Raw genomic sequence first — 20,120 nt, 5'->3', positions numbered from 1 at the left:
GTTAATTAAAGAAATTAAATGAAGAATATGCGGTTTGTGTCGTTCAAATGTACTATGGTCTTCATTACTGTATTACTTTATTTAAAGGAAAACCAAAATATTTGTCCCTGTATGCTGAAAGTTATGAGTTTAGCTATTAGGTTTTTCAAAAAAATGGCTCTGAGCACTATGGGACTCAACTGCTGAGGTCATTAGTCCCCTAGAACTTAGAACTAGTTAAACCTAACTAACCTAAGGACATCACAAACATCCATGCCCGAGGCAGGATTCGAACCTGCGACCGTAGCGGTCTTGCAGTTCCAGACTGCAGCGCCTCTAACCGCACGGCCACTTCGGCCGGCTATTAGGTTTTTCCCTCTGGTATTCTATAACATCATAAGCAATAAAAAGTCTAAACCGCAGAAGAAAAGAATCGATAGGTCTATATGTGTAGTAATTTGTTCGCTTGATTGTATTGTTCCTAATAGCATTGGCAATACCCTTTTCCTGTCTTAGGCTTACTCCAGTTTAGGAGTGTTTTCACCTGACGCGTTTCACTTTTATTTACAAAACATCTTTAGTAATCATTATGGAAATATCATAGATATGATGCTTGTATATTATGGCAATTACCGACTAACAAGAGTCGACCTTTATAAATTTGACATATGATTTAGCTACAGTGATTTTTTCTCTTGTTTACGTGTTTTGAAGTCTACTGCTTTTTCGTTTGTTGCTAGCGGAGTTTGAAGTCGATAGCCTGGTTTCAATTTCACTATTCGTAATTATACGCAATTATACGGGCAAGGCGAACTCTAGTTTGCGGTTTATTAGTAGAATCCTGAAGCGATGCAGTCCTTCAACAAAGGAAATTGCTTACAGTACGTTAGTTCCTCCAGTCTTAGGATATTGTTCGTCTGTATGTGAACCTTACCAGTTGGGTCTGATTCAAGAGATTGAGAAGGTCCAAACAAGAGCGGCAAGATTCGTGACTGGTAGATTTAGCCATCGCGAGAGCGTTACAGATCTCATAGAAAGTTTGAAGTGGGACACACTTGCATATAGACGACGCGCTAACCGGAAGGGGCTGTTCACTAAATTCCGAAATCCGATCTTCACCGAGGATGTAAAGAATATATTATTACCACCAACTTTCAAATCGCGCAATGTTCACCATTCAAAGATAAGGGAAATTAGAGCTCGTACTGAGGAGGAGGAGGAGGGGGGGGGGGGGGGAATATGACTGGCGCGAATTGTGCCCTCCACCATACGCCGCTTGGTGGCTAGCGGAGTATATATGTAGATGTAGGAAAGAAAACGTAATGGACTTCAGAACATGTAAACAACAGAAAATGCCATAAGTAAATTTTATTTCAAAGTTAAAAAAAATGTTTTTAATCTATAAATAGCAAAATAAAAATATATTTGTATGTGGTAAAGAAAAACCACTTCAATCGCAATATGCTTAAGACGGCAAAAATAATTGACATAACAGCTCTTGCAGAAGTTGGCTATGCAGACAATAATATCTTCTCCATGAGACAAATCTAATATTTGTTAACAGCGTCCGTATCAGAAATCACCGCCGTAGATCTGAGCGTTGAATTGCTAACCAGAAACGAAGAACTGCCACCTGCAGGCGTACTTGGTCCACTCACTTTAATGTGATCACATGTCAAAAGCCTGAATAACCACCTTTTGCAACAAGGACAGCTACGAGACGTGCAGGAAGAGAATCAGTGAAGTTCTGGAAGGTATCCATGCCGATTCCAGTGTCGTGCTCAGCTGCGATGGGTCTCTCGGTTCAGGATCCATGCCACGAACAGCCCGATCGAGGTGATTCCATAGATCCTCGTTAGGAGAGTACGGTAAACTCGACCTGGCGTTCTTCGAACCACGCACGAACACAACATGCTCTGTCATACGTTGCATCGTTCTGCTGATAGAGCACATCGTGCTGAGGAAACACGAACTGCACGTAATGGTGGATATTGTCCCCAAGGATAGATGCATATTTGTGTTGATCCATTCTGCCTTTCATAATGACGAGATCACCCAAGCAATGCCACAGAAACATTCCCCAGACCACAACGCTCCCTCCTCCGGCCTTGACACTTCCGATGATTGTTTCAGGGTGCTTGCTTTCAGACGTTTCACGCCGTACACGCCAAAGGCCATTTGCCCGACAGACCATGAAACGTGCATCGTCGCCGATGAACTGCATTCATTATTGGGGCATGAACGAGGAGCGTGCTGATCCGTCGTCGTTGGTAGACCTTTGGTATGTCTGGGCGGTCAGTTGCTCCACAGTTGCACGTGTATTCGCCCGTACGCATCTTCGCAGCAATCTTTCACCGCTTTCATCTATGACCTGTGGTGCATAACAGTTGCCTCGGCGACGGTTTTGGATAGCACTATTTTGCGACGCGCTGTATACTTTAATCAAGGCGGCACTCAAACAGTTCACAAACTTGGCCGTTTCGGTGTTGCTTCCACCAATTACGGAAAAGCCTGTGATTATGCCGTTTTGGACGTCAGATAAATCGCTCTGTCTCCGCATTACAACTGGACTGTCTCCCCTCCCCCCCCCCCCCCTCCCACACGCTTTGTGAGCCTCTTGCTGTCGCTGTGGCTCCCCTACGACTGTCACCCCATCTTGTTGGACTGCCCAATTTTAGCCGTTCTGCGGCGGACTTTTTAACGTTCCCGGCACCCTGCCTACGGTGTTAGGAGACAATACCTCAACAGCAGATGTAGTTTTAAGTTTTATTCGTGAGGTTTTTTTTATCGTACCATCTAAGGTTGGTCGTCTGGCCTTCTCTCCGAGGCGTCCACCCTCCGTCCGATTTCAGTCTCTGTCATCATTTCTGTGCATTTTGTTTGCCTTGTTGTTCGTCTTTTCCCTATGCGTGTTCATCTCGCCTTGTCCTTTTGCTGGACATTTTCGTGTGTCTCAGAGTGGATGGCTCAACCTCTTTTATTCTTGTGGCAGCCAGCCCAGGCCACCTGCTGTATGATTTTAATACCTGCCTCTACTTTACCCTGTGGTGTACAATCCCCCCCCCCCCCTTTTTGATTCTTTCTTACGGTGTGGTTCCCCGTTCCTTTTACACCTTTTACCTCCACAAATTAAATTTGGATTTTATTTTTTTTTTACCTTGAACTTTGTTTGTGTCAGGAAAAAGGGACTGATGATCCTGTAGTTTGGTCCCATTATATCCCAAACCAACCCTCTACTGCTAGTGCTGCCAACTGCCGCCTGTGAATGGTTAATGCACTCTGACCTCGAACGTAGGCGGTGTCTACATTGTGACTGAACTGTGTAGTAATGGCGGGAATCCACTGAGGTGACTGCCGTCCGATCCACAAACGAACAGGAACTCGCGACCTTTGCTGGAAGTATTGCCACATGTGTGGCGAGCTGCCTGTGACGCTATAGTCGTAAAGCGTACCTGGCTGCCACTGCAGGGCGACTTCCGTCGCTGCAGCCGTGGCCAGTTTGGACGGCGCCGGGGCGCTGGCCGCGAGCGGAGGCGGCAGGCTCGCTCTCACTGGGGCGGCCTTGGCCCGCCTGCCGCCCATTCACGCCGCCTGCTGGCTGCTGGCAGCGCGCAGGCACGTGCACGGCACGCCCACGCCGCCTTCTGTCCTGCCCATGACACCTGGTCGGCTGTCTCTTCTATGTCCGCTTCTTAAGCTCCGTGAAAGGCCTGAGATCTATCTCTGTTTATTTGAAATCACATATACACCACGTATGGATATACAATGATCAAAAGTATCCGAACACTTATTAGTTGGTGTGTGCACCTGGGCCTCCCTAATGTCATGGTATGAGCTCGCTTGCAGATATTTATCGAGAGCTCAGTTTTAATTATTTTGCTGGTTTATTTAATTTTTTAAATTAAAATTTTTTAAGTGTCAATATTCTGGAGTCTTACCTTCTTGCACCTTGTTTAAGGCCTTCAAAAGAGTATTATTGTGATTCAGTAACTGTGTTATTCACCATTTTGAACACTTTTTAAGTGGCGAAGAGTTCTCAGGCTTCCAGCCGGGTGGCGGTGTCTTCAAACTGCAACGTTTCGACGAGTGACATACTCATCATCTTCTGGAGAAGTGCCGAGATTTTGCGGATGCCGGTCCCTTTATACCTGCGGTGTGCCCCCCACCACCTGGCCGCGGGAGGCTGGGTCCAGAGGAGCCGGCGGGCGGGGTGGAGGGGGAAGCGGGTGCGCCGTTCGTGTCTCCGTCAGAGCATTCTGATCGCGTCTCGTGAGCTGGACAGTTCTTGTTGCGTTCCTGGCGTATTGCGGCTAATGCTGGATTCCAGGCCGCGCTCAGTTGATAGCCTTCGTCCCTGTTCACAAGATTCTCGTGGACCCGTATTTCTATTAATTCTTTAAAGACGCTATCCCAATAGCTCCCGGCTCGGCACAGCACCCTGGTGTTTTCGAAATCAAAGGTGTGGTTTTCTTTGATGCTATGTTCAGCTATAGCAGATTTCTCTATCTGTCCAAGTCAAACATGCCCGATATGTTCCTCGCACCTTTTAGAGATGCAGCGCTGCGTTTGACCAATGTACTGCACACCACATTCGCAGGCAATGCTGTATATACCAGGTGTGTTTAGTTTGAGTGGGTCTTTAGCTGAGCCCAGCAGCTCTTTCGTCTTCGGCGGTGGTCGGAAGACGGTATTTATGTTTGATTTTCTTAATAGCCTCCCGATTTTGGCTGATGTGGGCCCCAAATATATAGAAGAAAGGCGAGTCTCTTGTTAACTTCCTCTTCCTCTTCCTGAAATTTGTCAGCCTGTCTCCTCTTGAAGGCCCTGCCAATCTGTGTTTCACTGTACCCGATTTTCAGAAATACCTTTCTTAGGTGGTGTAATTCGTCTGAGAGGCTTTCTTTGTCACAAATGACGTGCGCCTTATGTACCAAGGTGGTCAGTACTGACTGGCGTTGCGCCGGATGGTGGCAGCTGGTTGCATGGAGGTACAGGTCTGTGTGTGTCTCTTTCTATATAATATATGACGGTAGTATCTGTTCCCGAAAGAACCGTTACCGTGGATGACCATGCAGCTTTGCTATAAATGAAATGATAATTAAATGGACACCCTAGCTGCAAACAGGCGTTGATGTACTTCATTGGGAACATGTTGAAAATGTGTGCCCCGACCGGGACTCGAACCCGGGATCTCCTGCTTACATGGCAGACGCTTTATCCATCTGAGCCACCGCGGGCACAGAGGATAGTGCGTCTGCCGGGACTTATCCCTTGCACGCTCCCCGTGAGATCCACATTCCCAACATGTCCACACCACTACATTCGTAGTGCGCCTAATAGATGTTTGCCCATCATACTCATTACTCGTGGCAGATTAATCTACCAAGTCCCGTACGAGTTCGGGCATAGCGTGTGCGTTCGCACAAGAAGGTCAATGGCCGGCAAGCCATATTTTAACTATATATGACGGTAGTATCTGTTCCCGAAAGAACAGTTACCCTGGATGACCATGCAGCTTTGCTAGAAATGAAATGATAGTTAAATGGACACCCTAGCTGTAAACAGGCGTTGATGTACTTCATTGGGAACATGTTTTCCATATACTGAATGGCCCAGCGTGCCATCCGCTTTCTTCCGGATCAGTATGTCCAGAAATGGAATACAGCCATTCTCTTCTACTTCCATCGTGAAGGTGATATTCTCATGTATGCCGTTTAGGTGGTCCATAAACTCCTCCAGTGCCTGCCTAACCATGCTGCCAAATCACGAAAGTGTCGTCCACATAGCGGAAGAAGTGCCTGGGTTTACGGTGAGCAATTTGTAGTGCCACCTCCTCAAAGTGTTCCATATAAAGATTCGCGATCCCTGGAGCAAGGGGAGATCCCATGGCCACTCCATCCACTTGTTCATAATGCTCTCCATTGCACTTGAAGTAGGTGGTCGTAAGTGCATTGATGCTGACATCATGGTCCTCCCAGCAGACAAGGGAAATGCGACGGTGCTGATTCGCACAGTCGACTACCAACAGAAAATCTGCTCTCTGCTGCAAGACCCAGCCTACAGGAAACTCAACAAGGACCCTACATCGACGATGACCAGGAAAACCGAGGCGCTACTGAAGGACTCAGATCTACCAGAGGCAGTGCAGAAATGGCTGTATCCCAGAGCGCCAACGACATCGCGCCTGTATGGATTGCCCAAGATTTACAAAGATGGGGTGCCTCTAACTATTGAAACCACTGGTGGGACACTGCAGTCATCACGTGAAAAACTCCGCAGGTTTCGTTAGAATACTGAAGGACATCCGAATACAGAGTGATGACCTACTCGTGAGCTTCGACGTCACCTCCTTGTTCACGAAAGTACCGCTACAAGACGCCTTGGCGCTCCTTAATCAGCACTTCGAGCCTGAAACAGTGAAGCTCTTTGAATATGCACTTACGACCACCTACTTCAAGTGCAATGGAGAGCATTATGAACAAGTGGATGGAGTGGCCATGGGATCACCCCTTGCTCCAGAGATCGCGAATCTTTATATGGAACACTATGAGGAGGTGGCACTACAAACTGCTCACCGTAAACCCAGGTACTTCTTCCGCTATGTTGACGACACTTTCATGATTTGGCAGCATGGCAGGCAGGCACTGGAGGAGTTTATGGACCACCTAAACGGCATACATGAGAATATCACCTTCACGATGGAAGTAGAAGAGGATGGCTGTATTCCATTCCTGGACATACTGATCCGGAAGAAAGCGGATGGCACGCTGGGCCATTCAGTATATAGAAAAAAGACGCACACAGACCTGTATCTCTATGCAACCAGCTGCCACCATCCGGCGCAACGCCAGTCAGTACTGACCACCTTGGTACATAGGGCGCACGTCATTTGTGACAAAGAAAGCCTCTCAGACGAATTACACCACCTAAGAGAGGTATTTCTGAAAAACGGGTACAGTGAAACACAGATTGGCAGGGCCTTCAAGAGGAGACAGGCTGACAAATTTCAGGAAGAGGAAGAGGAAGTTAACAAGAGACTCGCCTTTCTTCCATATTTGGGGCCCACATCAGCCAAAATCGGGAGGCTATTAAGAAAATCAAACATAAATACCGTCTTCCGACCACCGCCGAAGACGAAAGAGCTGCTGGGCTCAGCTAAAGACCCACTCAAACTAAACACACCTGGTATATACAGCATTGCCTGCGAATGTGGTGTGCAGTACATTGGTCAAACGCAGCGCTGCATCTCTAAAAGGTGCGAGGAACATATCGGGCATGTTTGACTTGGACAGATAGAGAAATCTGCTATAGCTGAACATAGCATCAAAGAAAACCACACCTTTGATTTCGAAAACACCAGGGTGCTGTGCCGAGCCGGGAGCTATTGGGATAGCGTCTTTAAAGAATTAATAGAAATACGGGTCCACGAGAATCTTGTGAACAGGGACGAAGGCTATCAACTGAGCGCGGCCTGGAATCCAGCATTAGCCGCAATACGCCAGGAACGCAACAAGAACCGTCCAGCTCACGAGACGCGAACAGAATGCTCTGACGGAGACACGAACGGCGCACCCGCTTCCCCCTCCACCGCGCCCTCAGGCTCCTCTGGACCCAGCCTCTAGCGGGCAGGTGGTGGGGGGCACATCGCAGGTATAAAGGGACCGGCATCCGCAAAGTCTCGGCACTTCGCCAGAAGATGGTGAGTATGTTACTCGTCGAAACGTCGCAGTTTGAAGACACTGCCACCCGGCTGGAAGCCCGAGAACTCTTCGCCAGCTGTATACGCCGGGAAAGCATACAGTCACACTTACTTTTTAAGTGTGTAAATTTATCATGGCAAATTAACTTTGAATTTTCGTACCTGTTTTTCCTAAAAGGGTACCTGTGGTTAGCCTGAAAAATAAATGCTTGTTGTGAAAAAGACAAATGACGTCAGTTAAAGGGGCCTGGTCCTTCCATGTCATTTTCCTAATCCTGGTAATTCCCAATCGCAACCTGGACATTACAAGTACTGGGACTTGATTTTTAACAGGGTGTGTGATAAATTCGAACGACAATGCGTGCTTTGCAATTTTCTCCCTTGTTTGCCGTAAATTTTGTAAGTTGGTATTTTGATAGAATGTCCCAAACTTACACCAGCGTTGTTGACCTGGGTGGTCGTTGATGCATGTGGACGTGCTGTAGTACGCCTCCCCAATGCATCCTATGCGTGCTCGATGGGATTTAAATCTGGAGAGCGGACAGACCATTTCATTCGCCGAATGTCCTCTCATTCCAAAAGCTGCTCCACCAGCGCAGTTCGATGCGGTCGCGCATTGTCATCCATAAAAGTGACGTCACAGCTGAGTGCATCCATGAAAAGACGCACATGAGGAAGGAGTACAGTGTCAAAATAACGTTGACTGGTGAATGTGCAGTCGTCAGAGAGAGTTGGAGGTCAGCACACCCAGGCAACATCATGCTGCCCCACATCATAACGCTTGGACCACCTACATGATAGTAGTCGACAATGTTCCCGGGTGCTTTAATATTCCCACCACTCTCCATACGATGTTACGACCAGCATTTCTTTCTCTTCTCTTCTGAACAATATCGTAGCAGTTCTTTCTATGTACAGTTCAAGTATCACGTAGCCATGTTGCTTTGCAGTGACATCCAGAGCGAAAGTTACTTTTGTTCTTAAGTTTTGCACATCAGTGTATATAAAAAAGTTTATAACGAGGGCGAAAAAAATCAAATCATATATATGGATATCGCTGGAAGACTTTAAAAATTACGTAGAATATTACGTGCAAATGTACAAATATAGTACTATCAGTACTTTCCTGTAGCTCAAAAACGTAAATTGCTGCTAAATAAAACTAAATTCATATGTAAAGTGATCATATTACATGAATTTCATATATACATTTCTTCTAAAAGAAGCACGTTGGCCACAGAAGTCATGAAAAGTTTCACAAGTGAAACAAATGAAAGGGTCGTAACTTAGAAAAACTTGCACTTTCACCAGTCTTTGTTGGCAGTGCTACTTGGCGGATGTCGTCCAGCGAATGTGGAAAACTTTCCTTCCACATGTCCACTGCTTACTGTCAACACGAGCCAGGAAGTCTCCCATGTGGCTTTTTCTGACATAAATTTGTAGCTGCCTATTCTGATCATAGGGGATTTCTGAAGGTGGTTCTTGGAAACAAACTTTGACACTAATATTAACCAAATCACTGGGCAAACAAGGGAGATGAATATTAATAATGTGTTCTGGCACTTATTGTTATTCGCCTTCTTGGTTCCGAATACAACGTTGTTAAGTCCGAATTATAATAACTAAATTTTGTACACTCTTTTCAATGTTCTATATTCATGATTGGTCCAATCTTGCGACATGCAACGCATTCTGGAGATGGCAGGATGGGCGGCCAGTCATCTCCAGTAGTCAAGTGGAGTACGGCTACTGTTTGTCTCCATTCACAAGAATTGCCGATCACCAGATCTTTCCGTCACATGAAATTTCATTAGATTGTTTCAATTATTCTTAAAATTTATTGTTTATAATGTATTTCATTGCAAAATGCTTTTTACCTGCTCCAGACTGTTCAATTTTTGTATCCTTTTTGGCTGGAAAATCTGCTTTTTCATTACCATCTTAGCCAAGTGATATAATATCCACTGAACTGCAATTGTCTTTTTGAAAATATTTAATTATTTCTTGGTCTTCTTTAATTTACAAAATCTTTGATTCTTGTGTATTGCTAACTGCCGATGTTGCTGCTCTGCAATCGCAAAATATAACTGGTTTGTTCAAAGTCTGCAAATGGTTGCTTAGCTGATTTGTTGCAGTTTTTATGGTTAAAGCTTCACCGTCAAAATTTTAGTGGTGTGCCCCAAAAGTCTGATACAAAGAGAGAAAATTTGCTGAATATACACACATCAGAAAAGTTTTGCATCACCCCAGTTCCCAGAACTCCTGAAGATAGACCTTGACTGTGGATATTGTATCACAGACACAGTCCCTTTGACTGTTCGGAGATGTCACTAAACCCGCCCGCCGGCCGGTGTGGCTGAGCGGTTCTAGGCGCTTCAGTCTGGAACCGCGCGACAGCTTCGGTCTCAGGTTCGAATCCTGCCTCGGGCATGGATGTGTGTGATGTCCTTAGGTTAGTTAGGTTTAAGTAGTTCTAAGTTCTAGGGAACTGATGACCTCAGATGTTAAGTCCCATAGTGCTCAGAGCCATTTGAACTAAACCCGCCCACACATGTAAACAACAACGCATGAGCACCGCCTATTAGACGGAGGGCGTCTGACAGCTGATCACTTCCAGTCATTCCACCAGGCAGGAGGTACACAGCTCGTGTTGTCTGTAGTCCAACCATGCCTAAACGGTCGATACCGCGGTTCGATCGCGTCCGCAATGTTACTTTGTGCCAGGAAGGGCTCTCAACAAGGGAAGCGTCCAGGTGTCTCAGAGTGAACCAAAGCAATGTTGTTCGTACATGGAGGAGATACAGAGAGAGGAACTGTCAATGACATGCCTAGCTCAGGCCGCCAAAGGGCTAGTACTGCAGTAGATGACCGCTACTTACAGATTATGGCTCGGAGGAACCGTGATAGCAACGCCACCATGTTGAATAATGGTTTTTATGCAACCACAGGACGTCGTGTTGCGACTCAAACTGTGTGCAATAGGCTGCATGATACACATCTTCACTCCCAACGTCCATCTTTGCAGCGCGGTACAGATGGGCCCAACAACATGCCGAATGGACCGCTCAGGATTGGCATCACGTTCTCTTCGCCGATGAGTGGCGCATATGCCTCCAACCAGACAATCGTCAGAGACGTGTTTGGATGCAACCCGGTTGGGCTGAACGCCTTAGACACACAGTCTGGCGAGAGCAGCAAGGTGGAGGTTCCCTGCTGTTTTAGGGTCGCATTATGTGGCACCGACGTACGCCGCTGGAGGTCATGGAAGGCGCCGTAACAGCTGTACGATACGTGAATGCCATCCCCTGAACGGTAGTGAAACCATATCGGCAGCGTATTGGCGAGGCATTCGTCTTCATGGACGACAATTCGCGCCCGCAATGTGCACATCTTGTGAATGACTTCCTTCAGGATAACGACATCGCTCGACTAGAGTGGTCAGCATATTCTCCAGATATGAACGCTATCGAACATGCCTGGGATAGATTGAAAAGGGCTCTTTACGGACTATGTGACCCACCAACAGCTCTGAAGGATCTACGCCGAATCGCCGTTGAGGAGTGGGAGTGTCTGGACCAACAGTGCCTTGATGAACTTGTGGATAGCATGCCACGTTTAATACAGGCATGCATCAATGCAAAAGGACGTGCTACTGGTTATTAGAGGTATCAGTGATTACATCAGTCTGGACCATCACCTCTGAAGGTCTCGCTGTATGATGGTACAACATGCAATGCGTGATTTTCATGAGCAATAAAAAGGACGAAAATGATGTTTATGTTGATCTCTATTCCAATTTTGTGTACAGATTCCGGAAATCTTGGAACCGAGGTGATGCAAAACCTTATTTTTTTTTTTTTTTTTTTTTTTTTTTAATGTGTGTACCCACACCAACGTTTTCTTCTTTTCCATTAATGAACCATCTGTGTAAATGTGCCACTAATCTTCATGGTATCTAAGCTTTATTGTTTCCAGTGGTGTAGCTCTCATTATTAATTTATTTGCTTCCCTTTTTTATAATCCATTATGTCTAGTTGGTGTTTCAACTGAAGAAGCAGAATCAGAAAGAGAGGAAAAATAAATTTTTCAGCTTCTGCTTCCGGCAGTTAAGACTGTGAACTTACATCTTCTAATTTTTGGATGAAGCCAGTTCGTTTTCAACTGTCTACTAATATTGTTACATGAGTTATTAAAAGAATAGTTATTACTCACCGTATAGCGGGGGTGCTGAGTTGCAGATAGGCACAACAAAGAGACCGCCAAACAAGTAAGCTTTCGGCCAGAACGGCATTCATCGGAATTAGATAACATACACACACATGCAAAAACTCACAGACACATGACCAGGGCCGGCCGGAGTGGCCGAGCGGTTCTAGGCGCTACAGTCTGGATCCGCGCGACCGCTACGGTCGCAGGTTCGAATCCTGAATCGGGCATGAATGTGTGTGATGTCCTTAGGTTAGTTAGGTTTAAGTAGTTCTAAGTTCTAGGGGACTGATGACCTCAGAAGTTAAGTCTCATAGTGCTCAGAGCCATTTGAACACATGACCAGGGTTTCTGGCTGCCGAGGCCAGAGTCCAGCCTTGGCAGCCAGAGACTGTAGTCATGCATGTGGGAGTTATGTTTGCATCAGTGTGTATGTTATCTAATTCCGATTTGGCCGAAAGCTTACTTGTTTGACGGTCTCTTTCTTGTGCCTTTCTGAGGCTCTGCACCTCAGCTGTATGATGAACAGCAACTATCCGTTTCATAATACGTCATTATGCCATCCTAGATTTTCCATTATTGTTAGATGAATACTGACATTTTATCCATTTAACATAATTGGATAGACGAATCAATTTCTCGTACTGAAACAGGGCTACTCTATGAATACTTACTTCAATAGGTTCTAATCCATTTAGAACTCTCATTGGTGCTAAAGGTGTTGATTTTACTCCACCAGTTAAAATGCTTACTGCTTGGTTGTGGACTTCTTCTGGCAGTTGCCTGACCACATGTTTGTACGTTTGTTGAGCACCGTCCTTGAACCTCCTGATTTACTATCAGCTATTCTCTTCAGTACGCTGAGTCAGTTTTTTGCTTTCTCAGCAGTTTTATTTATGTGCGTGTGCCAATCTAATGTTTGACCCAGTATACCACTAAATATTTAGGTTGTTCATTCTGATGTTTATCTCGCCCTCCAGTTTTTAGAGTTTTTTTTGGATGAGAGTGACGTAAAGAAAATATTTGACAGCGGATTTTCTGAGTGTGTATTTTCGATGTATCCATCGTCAAGGCGGTTTATCACTTGGTTTATTTTATTCGATAATTGGTTCAAAATGGTTCAAATGGCTCTGAGCACTATGGGACTTAACATCTGAAGTCCGTAAGACGGACGAGCCACTAACTTAAATTTCCTCAAACAACGGTGTGGTGTGTTCTGAAACGGCGCCTGCATACAGGGCCTTACAAGATGCAATTGTTACTGCAGCAATTGCGTCCTAACGACCGTAACAGGAGGTACGAATTATGCACTTTAGTTCTTCATGATACGGCAGAGCATACTTTTTCCGAACGACTCATATTTTTGAATGAATCGACGTGCTACGTATTGGATAAAGTAAACCGCCAGAATGTAAGAAGTTGAGCGTTGCAAAATCCTGGAATCGTCGTCGAGCATAAGATATTCACCGAAACAACGTATTTTGTGCCGTTTCTGTTCACCAAAGTTTACAGACCTTTCTTTTTTGCGAAGGAAACTGTGACAGGAATGTCGTACCTGGACATGCTGCGTAACTGGTTGCTTCCTCAACCTCAGAAAGATTCAAATGATTTTATTTTTTATGCATGACGGGGCCCCGCCTCACTTTCATATTGAGATACGGCATCTCATAACACTGGACTGGAACAGGTGGACAGGCACTTGTTCGTTACTTTTGGCCTCCCGGGTCACCCGAACTCACCTTCCGATTTTTTTCTGTAAGTAAGAGACAGTCCTTGTCCCACCTGTGGCAGCTACTCTTCAAGATCTGAGAAACTGAACTGTTCAAGCTGTCGATTCAATAAACAGAATCCTGTTGATCTGAGCGTATAATTAAATGGACTAATGAAAAAATCTATTTTTCTTTCTAATGGTCTGCTTTTGCGACGTAATACAGAGGCGGTTCTATTTAGTGTGCCAAGGACTGAAATTGATTTTCGGATTATGTGGCACCAGATTTCTACGCACAGGTCACGCAATTCCTGAGGAAAAAAAAGTTGGTAGTTGGTGTGTGTGGAGTTGGCACCCATAACGTATCTACGTTCCATCGGGCTTAGAACGGAATAATTTGGTGGTCAAGGCATCCGCGTGCGTTCACTATCTTGCTCTTCAAACCACCGTAGCACAATTCTGGCACTGTAACGAGGGCATTTAACCTGCTGGAAGACGGCATCGCCACCGGGAAAGACATAAGACATGAAGATAGGCAGGTGGTCCGCAATAATGTTCACATACTCCACAATTGTCATGGGGACTGATGGCCCTGTAGGTTGCTCCCTTTACTCTCCAAACCAACTAACCAGCCAAAAGCTGTCATGGTGTTTCCGATTACTGCCACAGGTCCCATGGAAGCCCAGGTGAACGTCGCCCACGGCATAATACTACTCTCACCGGCCTGCATCCGTGGCGTGGTGCAAGTTCAGATCAACTGGTCGCCTGGATGAAGGCGTGTCCAGACACGGCCACCGACTCTTTATAGTAAAAAACGTGAGTCACTCGACCAGTCTACCATAGTCATTGAGCCACACTGAAATTTCGATTGTCCCGTGCACACTGCAATCGTAACGGACGATATCGTTGGATCAACGTTGGAACACTTAGGGATTACCTGCTGCGGAGCCCAAGTTCGACAATGTGCTTTCAACCGTATGCTCCAAAATAGTTGTGCTTGTACTATCATTGTACTCTGTCGTCTTACGTACCACAGATTGTCGCCTATCCTGCTTGACAGAGCGCGCAGGCCTCCAACGATAAGGTTCTGTCATGAGGTGTTGACGTCAAACACTTTACACTAAATTCATAAAACTCAAGAGATAGCGATATATAAATATGCAGACTGAAGTGATAGCTATATATAAATATGCAGATGGCGGTAGTATCACATACTCAATGTATAAAAGGCAAGTGCCTTCATAGCTCTGTCATTTGTATTCAGTTGATTGATTTGAAAATGTCTGATACGTGACTATGGCCGCACTATGGGCATTAAGAATTTAGGAGCTAGATGCATGGGACATTCTGTTTTGGAAATCGTTAGGGAATTAAATATTCTGAGATCCAAAAAGTGAAGAGTGTGCCGAGACTACCAAATTTCAGCCGTTGCCTCTCACCATGCTCAAGGCAGTGGTCGACGGCCTTCACTGACTGAGAGCAGCCGCGGTTGCATAGAGTTGTCAGTGCTTACACACAAGCAATACTGCCTAAAATAACAGCAGAAATAGGTGCGACGAACGAAACCGTCAGGACAGTGTTGCGAAATTTGGCGTTTACGGTCTCTGGAAGCAGACGACTGATGCGAGGCCTTTACTAGCAGCACGACATCGTGCCTCTCCTGCACTCGTAATCATATCGGTTGGACCCTAGACGATTGGGAAACCATGGCCTGGCTGGATGAGTCCTGATTTCAGTTGGTAAGAGCTGATAGTATGGACTGTCACACATACCCCAAGAAGCCATGGATTCAAGTTAACAAGGCACTGTGCAAATTAGTGGTGGGCTGTGTTTACATGCAATGGACTAGGTCCTCTGGACCGACTGAACTCCTCTTTGACTAGAGATGGCTGTGACCGGCTGCTTGGAGATCATTTTCAGCCATTCATGGACTTGATGTTCCCCAAACAAAGACGGAATTTTTAGGGATGATAATGCACCATGTCATCGGACGACAATTGTTCACAGTTGGTTTCAAGAACCTTGGGGACGAGGGAATGATTTGGTTACCCATATACCCGACATGAATCCCATGAACATTTATGGGACATAATCGATAGGTCATTTAGGGGCACAAAATCCTGCACTGGCAATACTTCCTCAATTATGAACTGCTGTAGAGGCAGCATAGCTTTTTTTCTGCAGGGGACTTCCAACGACTTGATGAGTCCATGACACGTCGAACTGCTGCACTACTCCGGGCGAAAGGAGGTATCCCGTGACTTTTGTCACCTCAGTTTACTGCCTACTTATCGTTTTTTTCAATATGTACTGAGATGGTATCTGTTCTTTCGGACATGTCCGACATCTTTAAGGCTCACCGGACACTTGACCATCTTCTTCTTCTGTGTGAATGCACAAACAGTGCCAAAACTCTTACGGGAATCGGCAACGCACCGCGAGTAATGAGTATAATTGGCGGGGGCACTACGAATGTAATGCGGGACAATACGTTGAGAATGTGCGTTTCGCGGGAGGCGTGCCAGAGATAAGTCCCTGCAGTCGCACTATCCTCTGTGTCCTCGGTGGCTCAGATGGATAGAGCGTTTGCCATGTAAGCAGGAGATCTTGGGTTCGAGTCACGGTAGGGGCACACATTTTCATCTGTCCCCGTTGACGTATGTCAACGCCTATAAGCAGCTAAAGGTTTTCATTTCATTGTAAATTCAATAACAATCTGCCTTCTTGTCAAAGTCACTTATGCCAGTGAGTTTCGCATTTTGCAGCTGGTTCGTTGTTAGAAGAATGGTTCCCTGCTCGTCTCTGCTCTGCTTCTACATTTGGCTTGCCGCATCACTTGCCCGTAACGCCATTGGGCCCTTTTCAGTCTCGAAGTAGGCAGTTTAAAACTGCATTCCTGTACGTCTCAAAAATTGTTCAAATGGCTCTGAGCACTATGCGACTTAACTTCTGAGGTCATGAGTCCCCTAGAACTTAGAACTACTTAAACCTAACTAACCTAAGGACATCACACACATCCATGCCCGAGGCAGGATTCGAACCTGCGACCGTAGCGGTCGGGCGGCTCCAGACTGTAGCGCCTAGAACCGCTCGGCCACCCCGGCCGGCCTCCTGTACTTCTCCTTTGAGGCGGAAGGCGAACTGGAGTAACGGAGCGCTTCTGCTTGCCAGGTACATGCTGGACGTGGACGACGAGTACCAGCTGTTCGCGAACGGCTCGCTGCGGCTGTGGGACGGCGAGTGGCTGGGGCCGGACGACTTCTGCGTGGACGCCTACTGGTCGCAGCTGCGCCAGCTGCCGGTGGCGCTGCCACTGCTGTGCTACGCGGGCGGCGCGCCCGACAGCGCCGGGGAGCACGCCATCCGCTACGTGCTGTACCCCCTCGGTAAGGGCGCAGGTCGGTCACCAAGCCGCATAGCCACCTCCAGTAGAGGGTAGCTGGGCACCAGGTGAGTGCTCGCGTAACCTATCCTACACTGCTACTGCTTCCTGCTCTACACCTGTAACTGCTAAAGGTTTACAGTAGCTGGGGTTCCTTCTTTCACAGATGCTAACACCGCTAACACAGTCTATCAAATGAAACTACATAGTTTCAGAGGCCTTCATTTCTCAAACATCTATTATATGCAGGATGAAGCGACTAATGAAAATTTGTACCAAGGATAGAATTCGGATCTGGGCCTCCCACTCATTAGGCAGATGCACTAATCACTATACCAACTCGGCAAAATGGTCTTGCATAACTGCATGGACTACCCTAGCATGCTTCCTTCCCAATCCAAATTCTCATTCACGCATCAATCCGCGCCCCCCTGCCCCACCCCTCCTCCGGGGGCTCACAACACACTTGTTAGCACGTGCTTGACACATACAGGGCCCCTGCCCTTTCAGTGCTTCTTCGTTTTCTGTGCTACATGTCTATCCTACTGCTACTCTTTCTCCCCTCCCTCGCGGACGATGTCTTGTGTGCAATCGGGAAACCAAAAGTTGTGAAACGATCGGAAGACTTAGGTGGATTTCATTTGTGTCATTCTCTTCTTTCCTGATCCGACATCTCCTGTCTACATCTACATCTACATTTATACTCCGCAAGCCACCCACTGTCACTACCTCCCTTTCCTGTTCCAGTCGCGTATGGTTCGCGGGAAGAACGACTGCCGGAAAGCCCCCGTGCGCGCTCGAATCTCTCTAATATTACATTCGTGATCTCCTCCAGAGGTATAAGTAGGGGAAACAATATATTCGATACCTCATCCAGAAACGTACCCTCTCGAAACCTGGACAGCAAGCTACACCGCGATGTAGAGAGCCTCTCTTGCAGAGTCTGCCACTTGAGTTTGCTAAACATCTCCGTAACGCTATCGTGCTACCAGATAACCCTGTGACGAAACGCGCCGCTCTTCTTTGGATCTTCTCTATCTCCTCTGTCATCCCGACCTGGTACGGATCCCACACTGATGAGCAATACTCAAGTATAGGTCGAACGAGTGTTTTGTAAGCCACCTCCTTTGTTGATGGACTACATTTTCTAAGGACTCTCACAATGAATCTCAACCTGGCACCCGCCTTACCAACAATTAATTTTATATGATCATTCCACTTCAAATCGTTCCGCACGCGAACTCCCAGATATTTTACAGTAGTAAGTGCTACCAGTGTTTGTTCCGCTATCATATAATCATACAATAAAGGATCCTTCCTCCACTTTGGCGTTTGAGGTCTTTTTTTTTGTCTATCTTCATCTTTATGCATGCCTGAAGGCCGGCTCACGTGTTTAAAACATAAAAAGCGACTGTGTAATGCGTAACTCCAGCACGTGAGTCGACAGATAGGGCTCGAGCAAACCCCCTGGTAAAGGATGAGCCCAGGGTGGGGTTAGTAGCTGAGCTGTTACTTCACTATTGCCAATTGGTCCCTCTGTCTCAAGCTGGGGAGGTGTGACCTGAGATGTGAGCAATCACCTAAGGTCGTTGTGCTCCCATCTGTGGGTGGGGAACGCAGAAGAAAGTAGCACGCCAATGGAGAAGCTGGTAATCGTGGGGGGATTCACCTGTTATGAGTACATAAACTCCATTAACGCAACCTCCGTTTTAATAACGGAAATGGAGTGAGGCCAAAGACGCGACAAATCCTCCAGTAGCACCGTGTAACCTCGTATTGTCACACACAGGAGATGATCGGAACATTTCTACAGTGAACCCATTCGTAATTCAGAATGGTGTAGATACAATTGCAGGCCCATTAAAGTCCCCGCACTCGTTTACACGACGGAACTTTGCTTCTGGAGACTGACAATTCCCTTCAAGCTCAAAAACTGCTTTAAGTTGCAGTCCTCCACAGATATCCTGTCCATGTAGAGGCTCCTCACACACTGAACTTTTCACTTGGTGCCATATGCACTCGCCCACTTGATGATATGACTAAGGGAGTTATAAAATATTATCTCTCTGATCAGAGTGTAACCACAATCCACCAGGTTCAAATGGTTCAAATGGCTCTGAGCACTATGGGACTCAACTGCTGAGGTCATTAGTCCCCTAGAACTTAGAACTAGTTAAACCTAACTAACCTAAGGACATCACAAACATCCATGCCCGAGGCAGGATTCGAACCTGCGACCGTAGCGGTCTTGCGGTTCCAGACTGCAGCGCCTTTAACCGCACGGCCACTTCGGCCAATCCACCAGGTTATGAAGAGGATTGATGCAGAATTAGTTCCCACCCACACCCTTTTCTTAAACTTTTATCGAGAGCAGCTGCTGTCGAAAATCAAGGTAGGCTATGAAATCATCGTTAGATCCTAAATACAGACACCAATGCGTTGTTACCAATGTCAGCGTTATAACCATACTCACATGTCCTGTAAAAAGGCAGCCAAATGTGTAACTTGTGGCAAGGATGTTCATAAGTGAGACTGCCTACCACCTTCTCTCACTGCATCACCTGCACTGGCAACCATGCCACTTCATCCTGTAAATATCCTGTGTACTTCGATGAGCGGACCGTTTAGGAGATCCAGGTGAAGGAAAAGGTACTGCTCAACGTTGCTCTCAAAATGTTAGTCAGCGAAAATCCTTGCATACCACTATCTGGCAGTTATAGTATAATTGTTGCTACGTCACGACCCACGAAGGATATGGCCACACAGACTTGTGACCTCCAGTTCACTGCTACAGTTGAAAAATCCCCTAGTGCTAAGGTGATGTCTTCACCTCCACTCACTACAGCTGCTCAAAATACCAAAAATCCTTCGCCCACACCGGTGATCTCACTTGTACCACAACCAAAAGGACGGAAATTTTAAAAGGAGTGCTCCCAAGGTGGCTTCTTGTGTACCTCAAGTCAGCAAACATCTGGGTCTACATCTGAAAAACGCTACGGCACTAAGAAATCGAACAAAGACAAGTGTTCTTTCCCATCTTCAACGCGGAGATTCTCTATAGCAGTGACATCACATGACACCTCTGTTCAGCCAACCTCCAATTCACTGATACGAATCACAAACCAGGTCTTCACTCTGGAGTCGGC

The 20,120-nt window shown here is 46.4% G+C and overlaps 1 protein-coding gene and 1 non-coding gene across 2 annotated transcripts in view; one reads left to right on the top strand and one right to left on the bottom strand.

The window, feature by feature from the left end:
• Positions 1–20,120, top strand: part of LOC126441603 (G-protein coupled receptor Mth2-like) — a 214,682-nt gene that overhangs the window by 40,309 nt on the left and 154,253 nt on the right. The window contains exon 2 of the mRNA XM_050090682.1: positions 16,764–16,990. Within this exon, the coding sequence (XP_049946639.1) occupies positions 16,764–16,990 (227 nt within the window). The remainder of the gene's footprint in view (positions 1–16,763; positions 16,991–20,120) is intronic.
• On the bottom strand, positions 5,143–5,217 carry Trnat-ugu (transfer RNA threonine (anticodon UGU)). Its single transcript has one exon. It is a non-coding gene; the product is annotated as a tRNA-Thr (tRNA).

This window comes from Schistocerca serialis, chromosome 1 (assembly GCF_023864345.2).
Source record: "Schistocerca serialis cubense isolate TAMUIC-IGC-003099 chromosome 1, iqSchSeri2.2, whole genome shotgun sequence".
NCBI lineage: Eukaryota > Metazoa > Arthropoda > Insecta > Orthoptera > Acrididae > Schistocerca > Schistocerca serialis.
Note: the sequence above shows the minus strand (reverse complement) of the source record. Positions and strands in the feature narration are given on the sequence as shown.